At 45.0% G+C, this 13,059-nt stretch overlaps 1 protein-coding gene across 1 annotated transcript in view; it reads right to left on the reverse strand.

Moving 5' to 3' along the window:
- The window catches only part of dlg2 (discs, large homolog 2 (Drosophila)), a 133,417-nt gene extending 121,419 nt beyond the window's left edge, over nucleotides 1-11,998 (reverse strand). The window contains exons 1-2 of the mRNA XM_070917314.1: nucleotides 11,980-11,998; nucleotides 11,253-11,384 (exon numbers count right to left, since the gene is read on the reverse strand). Of these exons, the coding sequence (XP_070773415.1) occupies nucleotides 11,253-11,384; nucleotides 11,980-11,998 (151 nt within the window). The remainder of the gene's footprint in view (nucleotides 1-11,252; nucleotides 11,385-11,979) is intronic.
- Between the last annotated feature and the right edge of the window lie 1,061 nt (nucleotides 11,999-13,059).

The following is a 13,059-nucleotide window of genomic DNA, read 5'->3' on the forward strand; positions in this document are numbered from 1 at the left end:
TACGTCTGAACTAGTTGCAAGCTAAAGCGACACTGTTTCAAAAGTACTGTGGCTTGTAAAAGTATTCAACCCCCTTCAAAGTTACCAGATTTGTTTGGGTTACAAGTGATTTCCATTCAGTATTCTTATTGCAAAGCCACATGCTTCCGGACCGAGTCACGACAAGGAAGAATGTTACCCGAATCAGGCCCGGATCAAGACCACCTAGTTTTGTTTCACAATTTCGTAATTTTGTAGAAACGGCTGTGCTTGTAAATGGTAAATGGTAAATGATCTCACTTATATAGCGCCTTTCAACCTTCACGGTTCCCAAAGCGCTTTACAGCTAAGTCTCATTCACTCACACATTCACACACCAATGGCAACCGAGCTGCCATGCAAGGTGCTGGTCTCCATTGGGAGCAACTTAGGGTTCAGTGTCTTGCTCAAGGACACTTCGACATGACGGGAGCAGCCGGGGATCGAACCCCCAACCCGCTCTAACCAGCTTTTACCTCCCGTGCGACAGTGCTAACCACTGCGCCACCATGCCGCCATGTATTAAAACGTGGTTTAGCCAAGTCTCGCCTGACATCGGCGATGTTCTGTCACAAACATAGCCAGATCCACCATAATGCCAAGACAGATGGGGATCGGGACTTGCGAAGTTTAGAAAAAGGGCCGGGACCTATCAACTTAAAACCGATAGGACAACGAATAAAGTGTTCGGCACCGCAAGAAAAAAAACATTGACAACCTAAAGGACGGTGGAACTTCAAGGAACTTCTTCAAGCATTACAGGACTGCTGATACTTTTTCTTACAAAATATTTTCTTATTATGACATGAAACCTGTGACGCTTTAAAATTGTCCTGCGGGGCGGCCTTTTAAATAAAAGATAAATAAAAGGGGGGTCAAAGACTTTGGCAAGCCTTTGGCTTTCGGGTTTGTCTTCGGCATTGCTGCAGCGCAATTCCTTGTTATTTATTGGGCCAACATACGCGCCGATACCAATATACTGTAGCTGCAATAAGCTAATATCATCCAATGAATCTGTCCCTCCTACTCGCCCGTCCTGCTCTGGTCCATGCTTAGTTGCAACCTCTTTTTTAATCACACACACTGACTTTTGCATTACTGTACATTCCATCTGCTGATGACCAAAGCAATGGCAGTTAAAGATAGATATCACTGACTGAGAAGTAACCCCCGAACATCACGGCAGATATTTGGGAGCCAACAAGATTCAACAGTGGAAGAATACAGTAACTGATGAATCATGTCCCACAGCTTCATGCTAATTGCATGCCGACACGCTCCCCCCCGCCCTGAAAACAGCAACATATGGCTTTTATGCATGCGGGGCTGCAAATTTCCAGCGGGGTCAGCCACGAGGCTGAGGTGAAGCCGGGTCCACTGCGGCGGGATCAGCCAAGTGGGTGGGTGTCTTAATGACCTCACACACCACACGCGCGTGGGACGACAGTGTGCACACCAGACGCACAACATCTGTTATTACGTGGTGAAACGTGGGGCTAAACCGCGTGCCTGCCTCACACTGACTGTCATTAAAAAAAAAACCTGGGACTCAAGGTGCGGCGCGGTGGAGCCGGAGGTAAACGACAGGAAGCCCGGTCTTCTGGCTCCCTCTTCTGGGGCTCCAACTTCACCTAAGAATACTCTGACAATCTGCATGTATGCCACCCATCCCTGAATACACCGCCTCAATTTAGGGCTTGAATGTCAAAACTCAAGCGGAGAAGGTGAATAATAAAACGCACCTGGAGGCCTGAAACTTTGCCGAGAGAGGCGTTGTGCTGCGTGGGCACGGGTAACTAATGCTTGACTTGTCTCTGCGGCAACACATTTCCCTCATACAGTGGTCGCCATGGTAATTTTGCGCCTGCCATACTTAATGAACACGAGGACGGATCCAACATTTCTTTGTCGATGGAGGGGAATGGAGGGGAACCTAACCCTAACCCTTTTTCTCCCAATATCCACATATATCATATAATATGGAGATAATACATGAAAATTTGAAAATGAGGCGCTTCTCCTTATTTCATTTCATTCATTGTCCTTTTTTTTTTTTTTTGACCTTCCATTCCCATCTCCTTTGTCTGCCTGGAGTTTTCTGTGACATAAACTCAATCAATAACACTTCCCCAACATTAATATGCTCCTGTGGCCACTGGTTTCAGGGGATTTCAGTGTGTAGGTATCTGAGCTGTGCTGCTCCTTACAGCTTGTCTCAGTCCTATTTCATTTACATTTTGTTTTTGTTTGTTTTTTTAAGCACGCCATTGCCCGTTTTGGAAAATGCATTATTACTACTATATTTGAGATTCACTTGAGGTTTCAAAGAAATAAATAAATGATGACTATCTGACTACGGGTGGAAAGGTTCTCCTGTCCACATTGTAAGATTGCAAAAAAATATATTGAGATTGCCTGCTCAAAATGCTTGAATTGTTTAACAATTGTGAAGATTTGTGTGAAGATTATTGTATTGATGAGCATTTCAAAGCAAACGCTCTTCTGAATGTACGTCCGAGGCTTGATGCTATATAGATGGAAAACATGGAAAACCAACAGCCACTGTTGCCATCATAGCATGATTCATTACAAGTACTCTCTCTCTTCCACAAGATGGCAGCCTTCTCTAGAACAATTCATACTGGGCTGTGATTATTCTCTGACTCTGAGCATCACCAACAGCACACTGTGAGTCTGTGGAACCATGTGGAAATAAATGATCACTCTGCAGGTAGTAGTCCAGGCAGTGTGGAAGCGATAGCTTAGTTAAAATGAAGCTCACATGTGCGCTGTTGTTAAGCCCCCGATATACAAACAGTAGTAAATGATTTTAAATGTGCCCTGACCTTAAGAACTGGTCCAACAGATGATCTATCTGGTCTAAAGCCCTACAGAAGTCCTTTAATCCATTAAGTACGCATGAAACCCTTAAAACCTACCGATGACACTCGAAACCTTTGACATGGCTTGGAACATTTGAAATATGCCAATTAAGCAGCCATATTATGAAAAGGATAAACGGCAGTGACTTATAATGTCTTTTATAATCTGCAATAGCCTCTGATATCGCAACCCAAGTACTGAATCAAAACAATAAACAATGGCAGACAGAGTAATATTATGGTGAATAGTTTCGGTGTGGTCGCCCCAATTCGCTCACTTTTTTTCTGTAGCCCGATTGTGAACTCCCGCTGGTATTACCAGTCTGCCGGGGAGAGATTCAATTAACACTGAGCGTAGATTAGAGAAAGTGAAGCCTCCCAGGACGGGGTCTCTCCCTGACACCAGAGCCACAAAAGACCCACGTTCCTATCAAAAAGGACCGACCTGCCTTTGTCCATCAGACGCTGACAGGTTGTGCGCAGACAACGGGTTATGAGAACGGGACCCAATGAACCCCACCTGAGCTTTCAGTTCATTCAGACTAGATATTCAGCTCTACTTCTTAAAAAAAACACACATTCGAAAGTAGTCAAAAAGCCACTGTTTGGTGTTTTTTTTTGTTTTTTTTAGCAAACGGCCACCAGAACAAAAGCCAGCCATACAAGCGTGCACATCCCAAAATGAACAAACGCAAGGCAGCTAATTATGAAATGTCCAATTTCCTGAATGCACAGCAACACACAGCTTTGCAGCACAGCAACACACAGCTTTGCAGCACAGCTTTTGGAACATATGCGTCACCGTGAGGTCTACCTACTGCTGAGTGTTCGGTGCCAAAATATGCAGGGCCAATTTGCCGCTCGTGCAGAAGAAGAGGAAGAAATTTTCCATTTCCGCGGCAGCTGATATACTGTGTGAACCAGGGACTGGCGTTTTTATATTAAACACAGGAAAACAAAGCGAAACAGTAGCGGCCGGCATAAGCAGGCAGAAGAGTGACATTATAAATACGTTGTCCTGAATGAACATTGATTGCTGACTGATTTTACGGTAATTACGTGACTAATACTAAAGCTTTAAGAGTACCACGTTTGGTTTCAGAAAAAACATGATCTACTTTTTTGATTCTGGCCTTTTTCATTCCAATTTACATCAACAAGAGTTGGGAAAGAGCGTCTCTACAACGCACCATCCTTCACCACCACCACCACCACCACAATGAATCTCCCCAATAATAATAACAGAATTTTAGTATTTGAACGTCTAACAAATCCCTAAAACCAAGTCCGACACATTCAACCTTTTTTTAACAGTCAACATGAACCCAAAGCGTAAATCATGAATTTGTTTGCATTTTAAACTCACCATTGGGGCAAAGATCAACTTTGTATTCCTAAACTTGGACACAGCTTTGTTTCATTATTTTCCCCGTTAAGTCTCCATATCATGTTAAACAAAACAATCTTTCATTCTAATTACGTGAGGCAGCTTCTTGTCCGTGTTAAAAAAAAAGAGTCATATGATTCACTTTTTAATTATGCTTTACGAACCTCTTAATAAGGAGACAGAGCAAATGAGTGTTCATAAAGCCATTAAGAAATCTCATTCAAATATTCATCAGCATCTTATCATGTTGGACTAAAAGTAGGGATTCACAGATCTAATTTTTTCTCTCCCAAATACTCTGATGCCTCAACAGGGGTATAAGTCAATACTGGAACTCATTGGGGTCATTTTATGTAAAGTGGCATCAGGCCAGAGATTGCGGTGTCATTAAAAACGTGTATTTACATAGCGCCAAATCACAACAGAAGTCATCTCTTTACTTTACATATACAGTGCATCCGGAAAGTATTCACAGCGCTTCACTTTTTCCACATTTTGTTATGTTGCAGCCTTATACCAAAATGGATTAAATTCATTTTTTTCCTCAAAATTCTACACACAACACCCCATAATGACAACGTGAAAAAAGTTTTTTTGAGATTTTTGCAAATTTATTAAAAATAAAAAACCTGAGAAATCACATGTACATAAGTATTCACAGCCTTTGCTCAATACTTTGTTGATGCACCTTTGGCAGCAATTACAGCCTCAAGTCTTTTTGAATATGATGCCACAAGCTTGGCACACCTATCTTTGGGCAGTTCCACCCATTCCTCTTTGCAGCACCTCTCAAGCTCCATCAGGTTGGATGGGAAGCGTCGGTGCACAGCCATTTTCAGATCTCTCCAGAGATGTTCAATCGGATTCAAGTCTGGGCTCTGGCTGGGCCACTCAAGGACATTCACAGAGTTGTCCTGAAGCCACTCCTTTGATATCTTGGCTGTGTGCTTAGGGTCGTTGTCCTGCTGAAAGATAAACCGTCGCCCCAGTCTGAGGTCAAGAGCGCTCTGGAGCAGGTTTTCATCCAGGATGTCTCTGTACTTTGCTGCATTCATCTTTCCCTCTATCCTGACTAGTCTCCCAGTTCCTGCCGCTGAAAAACATCCCCACAGCATGATGCTGCCACCACCATGCTTCACTGTAGGGATGGTATTGGCCTGGTGATGAGCGGTGCCTGGTTTCCTCCAAACGTGACGCCTGGCATTCACACCAAAGAGTTCAATCTTTGTCTCATCAGACCAGAGAATTTTGTTTCTCATGGTCTGAGAGTCCTTCAGGTGCCTTTTGGCAAACTCCAGGCGGGCTGCTATGTGCCTTTTACTAAGGAGTGGCTTCCGTCTGGCCACTCTACCATACAGGCCTGATTGGTGGATTGCTGCAGAGATGGTTGTCCTTCTGGAAGGTTCTCCTCTCTCCACAGAGGAACTCTGGAGCTCTGACAGAGTGACCATCGGGTTCTTGGTCACCTCCCTGACTAAGGCCCTTCTCCCCCGATTACTCAGTTTAGATGGCCGGCCAGCTCTAGGAAGAGTCCTGGTGGTTCCGAACTTCTTCCACTTACGGATGATGGAGGCCACTGTGCTCATTGGGACCTTCAAAGCAGCAGAAATGTTTCTGTAACCTTCCCCAGATTTGTGCCTCGAGACAATCCTGTCTCGGAGGTCTACAGACAATTCCTTTGACTTCATGCTTGGTTTGTGCTCTGACATGCACTGTCAACTGTGGGACCTTATATAGACAGGTGTGTGCCTTTCCAAATCATGTCCAATCAACTGAATTTACCACAGGTGGACTCCAATTAAGCTGCAGAAACATCTCAAGGATGATCAGTGGAAACAGGATGCACCTGAGCTCAATTTTGAGCTTCATGGCAAAGGCTGTGAATACTTATGTACATGTGATTTCTTAGTTTTTTATTTTTAATAAATTTGCAAAAATTTCAAAAAAACTTTTTTCACATTGTCATTATGGGGTGTTGTGTGTAGAATTTTGAGGAAAAAAATTAATTTAATCCATTTTGGAATAAGGGTGTAACATAACAAAATGTGGAAAAAGTGAAGCGCCGTGAATACTTTCCGGATGCACTGTAGAGCAGGTCGACACCGTACTCTTTATAATATCATTTACAGAGACCCAACACTTCCCACCATGAGCACGCACTTGGCACTGATCACTCATCACTTGGTGGCGCGATCTGCTTCATGAGGTCGGTATCGGGGCTGATGCCGATCCTTAGTTGGACAAAAAGTCTCCGGCCATGCTAGTGGATGGGGCTGCGTGGGCGGGGTTGCGGCCATCCAACAAAGCAGTTCAGCCAGGTTCAACTGTTGTAGACCGGCCCCATTCAAATGAATGCGGGGTTTTATCACGCAGTGCTAACAATAACAATAGCAACGCTAGCATGCTGGTGTTTAGCAGGTACAATGTTCACTGTCTTAGCTTAGCGTGTACTCAAGCTAACATCTGCTACTTAGCACTAGCCACAGGGTACAGATGAGGCTAATGCGAATGTCATTAGTTTTGCAGGCATTTGGTCGTAAACCCAAAGGGTTGGACAAATGGGAATTTCAACCTGACAATTGCGCTTGATGAAGGATCACCAAAGTCAGGAGAGATTCGTCTTTCTCAAACAATTTAGTACATCTATAAGAGGCCACGAATGGAAGTGTACAAGCCAACATGCACTTCAAACTAATCTATTGAAATGGGGCCCATGTAACCCTAATATGTTGCACTTTACAGTATGTTAAAAAGACAATGATGACTTGAGAATCAAAAATGCGTTGGGAAATCATGAGCACCTTGAAAAGCACCCCGACAGAACGCTGGGCTCAGCTCGAGTAAGTAACAAGTTATTTCTTCCGTGAATCGCAGCAAGCACGAAGTCCTTCAACTGGGCAGATGAGCGACTGAGGAGTAGTGGGGATGATGAATGGGTTAATCCACGCACGGATCCACTCTGCAGCGATGGGGTTTAGCCGGGGCGCCCACGCCACTGACCAGATTAGACAGCACCTAATGCTTTGTAAGATGATTACATCTATTTCAGGAGGCATTTATTCCATCGGAGTGGTAACTGTGTTTGATTGCGTCGCATGGGCCTATATTGTTCCTCATCGCTGCCAAAGGAATATGGTAAGACCGTTTAAAGGCCCGCCTTTGTTGAGCGAGTAGCGACGAGTGTGCGTAACAACTGGGCTAACTAATAAAGCCTTGAATCAATATATCCTGATGACAACCACTGGGCTCTGATGAATGAATGACATTAGTTGACTAATCATCAATATTACTTTGGAATGACAGCTTTTTTTTTTCTTTTTTTTTATATGCAGCACTGTCAGTCCAAGATGTGAGCATGTTCCTGGAGAACATCTGTTGCAGGATATTACGTAAGCGCTGGGAAAGATTAGCAAATGTAATCCACACGTCATAATGCAGTTTGTCCACACGATTAATATTCATCAAGTAGTCAAGTCAATTTTGTTTATATAGCCTGATATCACAAGTCGCAGTTTGCCTCAAGGGGCTTATCATCTAGAAAATACTTATTTTGGATTGTCACCCTGATGTGATTGTATTGTAAATTGTATATATGTACATATTTCTGACATATCTTTAAGGATTCATGACAGTAAGAACCAATGGGCTTGGGGCTGTGAGCCACATGCAGAGTTGGGATGTCAGTCAAACTAAAGTGAAGTATATGGACACCAAAAGCTCTGGATCGAGCTGCGAAGAAGCATTAGGTGAGCCCGCGTGGCACTGAAGCGGAGGAACACCAGCATCTCCACTCGGGGCTGACCAGAGGACAGATGTGGCTCATTTAAAATTCACAACTTGACTGGCGAGTCGTTTTGGACAAGTACATCAAGCATGTTGTTTGTCACCGTTTGGCGCGTGTTTTTACCTCCTCGTCAAGCCTCCTCCTGACCGCAGCACACAGCCCAGCAGAGAACAGAGAGACGGTCTGCGTCTTGGGTTACACGGGCAGACCGCTGTCCTACTGCCGTATCTGTCTCACGTCGCTGCTTCAGCCCCGGCTGCAACACTTGCTGCAGTGTGTCAGATCCATGCAACAATAGTGATGACAATGATAATGATGAAGTTGTCTAATTTTTGTCCAAATATACTTAAATGTGACTTTCAGTCATTTTAAGTACGTCACTCCACATGTGCTTGTGTGTGTTTTTTGTTTTTTATTTATCCGTCAGAGAGAGAAATTCCAGATAATACATTGTGAAATTCTTCTTTGGTACAAGAAGGAGGAAAACAATATAAGCTTCACTGTGTATTAGAATTATTTCAAGCCAAACTCCGATAGCTTTACGAAGATCTGTGGCCAGTGGTGTAAACGTATGGTTTGCCCACATCCTCTGATACCAGGTTGGGCTGATTTTCCAACGTCCCTTAAGTCTCTTGTCATGAGTGCGCATGATGATGGGACCAGTGTATGTGGTCCAGCGGTTGGTTTCGGTTTAGGAAATGACAATTCCAAACCCTCACAGAGGAAGGTGGTCAGAGCCTTTAAGTAGCATGGAGAGCCCTATAGCTTGACCAAGTGCAAGTGCACTCTAAAAGCAGGCATATTATATAGCACATTATGATGATGACTGCATTTACAGTACATCCTCTACATAGTCTAGCAAATGCAGGAGGAAGGGGGGGGTCACTTTTTTCAAATAATTCCTAGTTTATGACCTGGCTTAACTTACTTATGAAACTGTACTCAATAGCCAAGCAGTTTGCTCCCATTGTGGTATAGTAACTTGTTAAAAGAGTTAGCAGACAAAGCTAAGTAATGATCTGTTCACATTCAACACTACACACAGCAGTGGATAGGCGGAACAGGTCTTGTGCTCCAGCGAGGGGCTATTAGTAAAGTGCACAGTCACTCTGATGATCAGCCTACTGTTGTTCAATACGTAAGCAAAAAACGGAGGGAAAACATCGAGCTTATGCTGCACGGATAATCATGACACCACCACCTTCTGAGGGGTGGTGTGTGGACATATAAGGAAAATATAAGAGGTTACGAATGGAAAGGACATGAATTCAAACAAATTCCACGGTGGTTCTCATGCGTTTGAACTTGAAAAAGTGGCAACTCATTAGTGCACAGTTGCGCGATCACAAATGGCACAAGTGTCTATGTTTATACACAGGCTGATTTGCTCCAATGAGCTCTGAGCATTGGATTTTGGCAGCAAAATAGCACTGGAATGAAATATCCTGGCAGAACTAAAATAAAAATATCGAAAATATATATTAGTATGGGCGGCCAAATAAACTCTATTTATGGTAAATGGGGAAGTAAGCCAGACAGCTGCTACACATGATGTAAAACCTAGTAGCTACTGTACTGCCAGCATCCCTCAGTCATCTGCCTGAACTGGGGGTGTATTTATATGCAGGCTAAGCGCTGCACATGAATACCAGAGTTTGGGGCAGAACTGAGCTTCTCTTTTGGTCTTAATTATGCCTTAATTATCAAAACATCCCGCAAAGTTGACACTTGTTGACATGTACTCACGAAAAGGTTTGAGCATGTCTATCAGCGGCAAACACTTTGACATTTTTAGCTCGGTGCTTGAGAGTGCTCCTGTCAACGTGACAAGTCACAAGAACGTGGGTCTAGTTTTCATTACCACTGCTGTGCAATAATCACTGTGTACAATAGGTCGTATTTCATTACAATGTAGTGATTTGGTTATAGCTTTTAGCCGATACTATAGACGGTGAGTTTTAAAGTTGTTCACCTGATTTAACTTGACTCCTTAAAAAGAGAGACAGACAGATATGGGGGGGCATGCACAGATGGACCCAATGAGACCCTCCACGTTCAGCACAGTCTGCTGCCGTCAACAAAAGCCCGCCACCCGCCAAAACACAGAGCCCGACACAAAGTCCAAGTAGCTTGCTTGCCAACGCGGACGAACTGTCAGCCAGCTAACGTGGCAAAATACTGTCTTGAGTGAGCTAATCCATCCAGACTCGCGGGGCTAATCTGGCTGGTAAACTGGCTATCTTGCCGTATGCAAATCACTTTGTCATCTTACGATACCAAGCAGTGAGTGACAGCTAGCGGGCTAACCTTCGCTTGCTCGCTAACATTATGGCTAGCAAAATACTGTCTGAGTGGATCTGTTTGTTGGCGAGCTTGCCACATTACTCCACCAGCTAATGTGATCCATGATGCTAACTGATGTTTTATGACAAACGGCGTTGATTTTAGCCAACAATAAATGACGTAGTGGTACAAAGCAAAATGGGTGTTGATTGCAAGGCAGGGGTGGACAACTCGCTAACCTAAGCTAAGGTTAGCCAGCTAGCTGTAACTTAGCATGGATCCCGCGTTGAAGTTAGCTGATGAAGTAAATTGCAAAACGGTAAGCTAGTTTATGTCACTTTACTGTTTTGGCTCGCTCTGAAAACTCCATATAGAACCTTTAACTTTTTATGGAAATTCTGTAATGTGATTCAGTGTTAATTTGGGTTCGCGTGAAGTGTATGAACTGCACTGCGGACTGGAGTCTCAGTCAGCTGACGGCGACGGCTACAGTTTAACATGCGACAGCTGACTCCCATGAACAGTTCCAAGCATGAGTCGAACACTCGTTCGGTGGGCAGAGCAAAGCAGCGCCGTGCGTTATCATAGTTCATGAAACGCAGCCCGATGAGGATACAGTCTGGTTTCATACAGGAGACACACTTATAAAGCTCTCTCCTCCTCCTCCTGTAGTAGTGTTCTGTGTGTTGCTGAGGCTGGTTTGAAATTGGCCTATATGTAATGTGTAAAGTTTGCTTCCTGTGGGGGCATTAGGAAGACTGCAGTCATGGTGTGACCGCCCATGAAAGGTTGCGTGCCTTTCACAGTTTCGTCCTTGGTTTAGTTAAAACCACCATGGTATGAGCTCGGCAGAATGTACCAGGTGCTTGACGGACTCGGCCATGATTCACTGACTTACCAAGAAGAGCTTTAAACAGGTTGCTTTTAAAAATCCCCATCACTCTCTGAATGGCAGTTTTGAGCTGCTGCTCCTCCGGCTTCCTCAGTTTAGTGCAGTACTCCTCCAAAAGCCCCAGGGCTCGAGCTGTGTCTGCAGAGGAAGGGGCGGGGGGGGGGGGGCAGAGAAGACCAGCTTTGGTGTTTGGTGATGAGTAAAGACATAGTTTACCAGAAAAGGACAGAGGATGATACACAATATAGGGCCAAAAGTATGTGGACACCCCAGCACTCCCAGCCATATGTGACAGTTTGCCATGTCACTCCAAAACCATGGACCATTAATGTGCAGCTCTGACAGCCTCCAATTCTCCTGGTCTCGGGATTTCCCACCAGGTTTTTGAGGAACCTGGCTCATCCCAAAGGTGCTGGACGAGGGAGGGGCTCTGCGCGGGCCCAGTCAAAAGTTCCTCCACACCAAACTAGGGGGGAAAAAATGTTTCTTTATGGAGCTGACTTCATGTCAACGGGAGCCTCGTCCACTGTGTGTGTGCGTGTGTGTGTGTGTGTGTGGAGTAACGCCCACATACTTTTGGCCGTATTGTCTATGTATATTCTGTGGGCAATGAATGGACCAAAAGCTTGAGTTCAGACTGTTACTATAAACTGTTGGCAAATGCCACGTTGGTGGTGTGACAGCATCCATATTGTACACATTTAGGGGGTCTGACGCTGGAAGAGCAACTCACCTTTTTTTCTGATCGGCATGGCTGACTCCCGTGTAAACTTGACTCTCGCTAAGGCTGCCGGTTCAGCCTCCTGTGCGTGGTCAAAGACATTTCTTCCTTAAATGGCGACGACAGGAAACGGGACGGGCTTTTGGTAAACCTGGCTCCACTCCCGAGGGCTCTGGGAGACGAGAACTTGTGGCCAGTGGCTCTCAAAGGTGGAGTCCCTGGGGACCACCAGAAGGGCCTCTGAGGGGGAGGTTATCCAAGGGGGGTGGCCCAGAAAAATGAGGGAAAGATAAATTCCAAAGACCAGATTTAAGAGAAATGAATTACTGTGATCACAGGTGTCTCTGTCCCAGATGACAGTATTGACAGAAATCCACAAGGAGCTCAGATAAGGTCCCCTGTAGTACTTTTATCTACTGTGTATGTACAGTAGGTCAAGGGTCCTTGATGTGAGAACGCTTTGGAGCCCCTGGTTTCTGCACCTGAGCTTGTGTATTACTTCTGTCTGGATCCACTTCAAAAGGACACCCTTTAGCTGAAGAGCTGGCAGACCACAGGTGTGCCTTGTCATGTCTGATTCAGCGCCGGTCCAGACGGGTTACAAACACACTATGCTGGAGACAGACGGGTGGACACCGAGCCATGAAGTCCTCGCAGACGGGTGAAGGGTGTGCACGGGAGCTGGTCTGGTGCCTCACCGGTGAGGAGGAGCCGTCAGCCCGGTGCTGGAACGCTCTCTGCTTCCGTCCACGCAGCCGGCGTTGGTGTGGCAGTCCTCGCTCGGTCCTCCTGCCTGAGGAGCAGGTCTACATCGTTTCTCCAGCCCGACAGTCCATACCTGAATTCTCTTTTCACCTGCCTGCGAGCCAAAACGCAGGACAAAGGGTGCCCCACACTTGAATGACCAAAAAAAAGAAAAAGAAATGTGCGTTGTCCCTGCGTTTTCTTTCTTACAACGATACAGGAGATGTTAGCTAGCACGTAACAGTGACTTCAGAGTTTCTGTCTGGGTGTTTTGACTTATGGAGGGACGTGTGTGTACTCCCCATGAGGCGGGTAACGGCAATTCATGATATAAAAAATAAATTAATA

This window comes from Enoplosus armatus, chromosome 13 (assembly GCF_043641665.1).
Source record: "Enoplosus armatus isolate fEnoArm2 chromosome 13, fEnoArm2.hap1, whole genome shotgun sequence".
Classification (NCBI taxonomy): Eukaryota; Metazoa; Chordata; class Actinopteri; order Centrarchiformes; family Enoplosidae; genus Enoplosus; species Enoplosus armatus.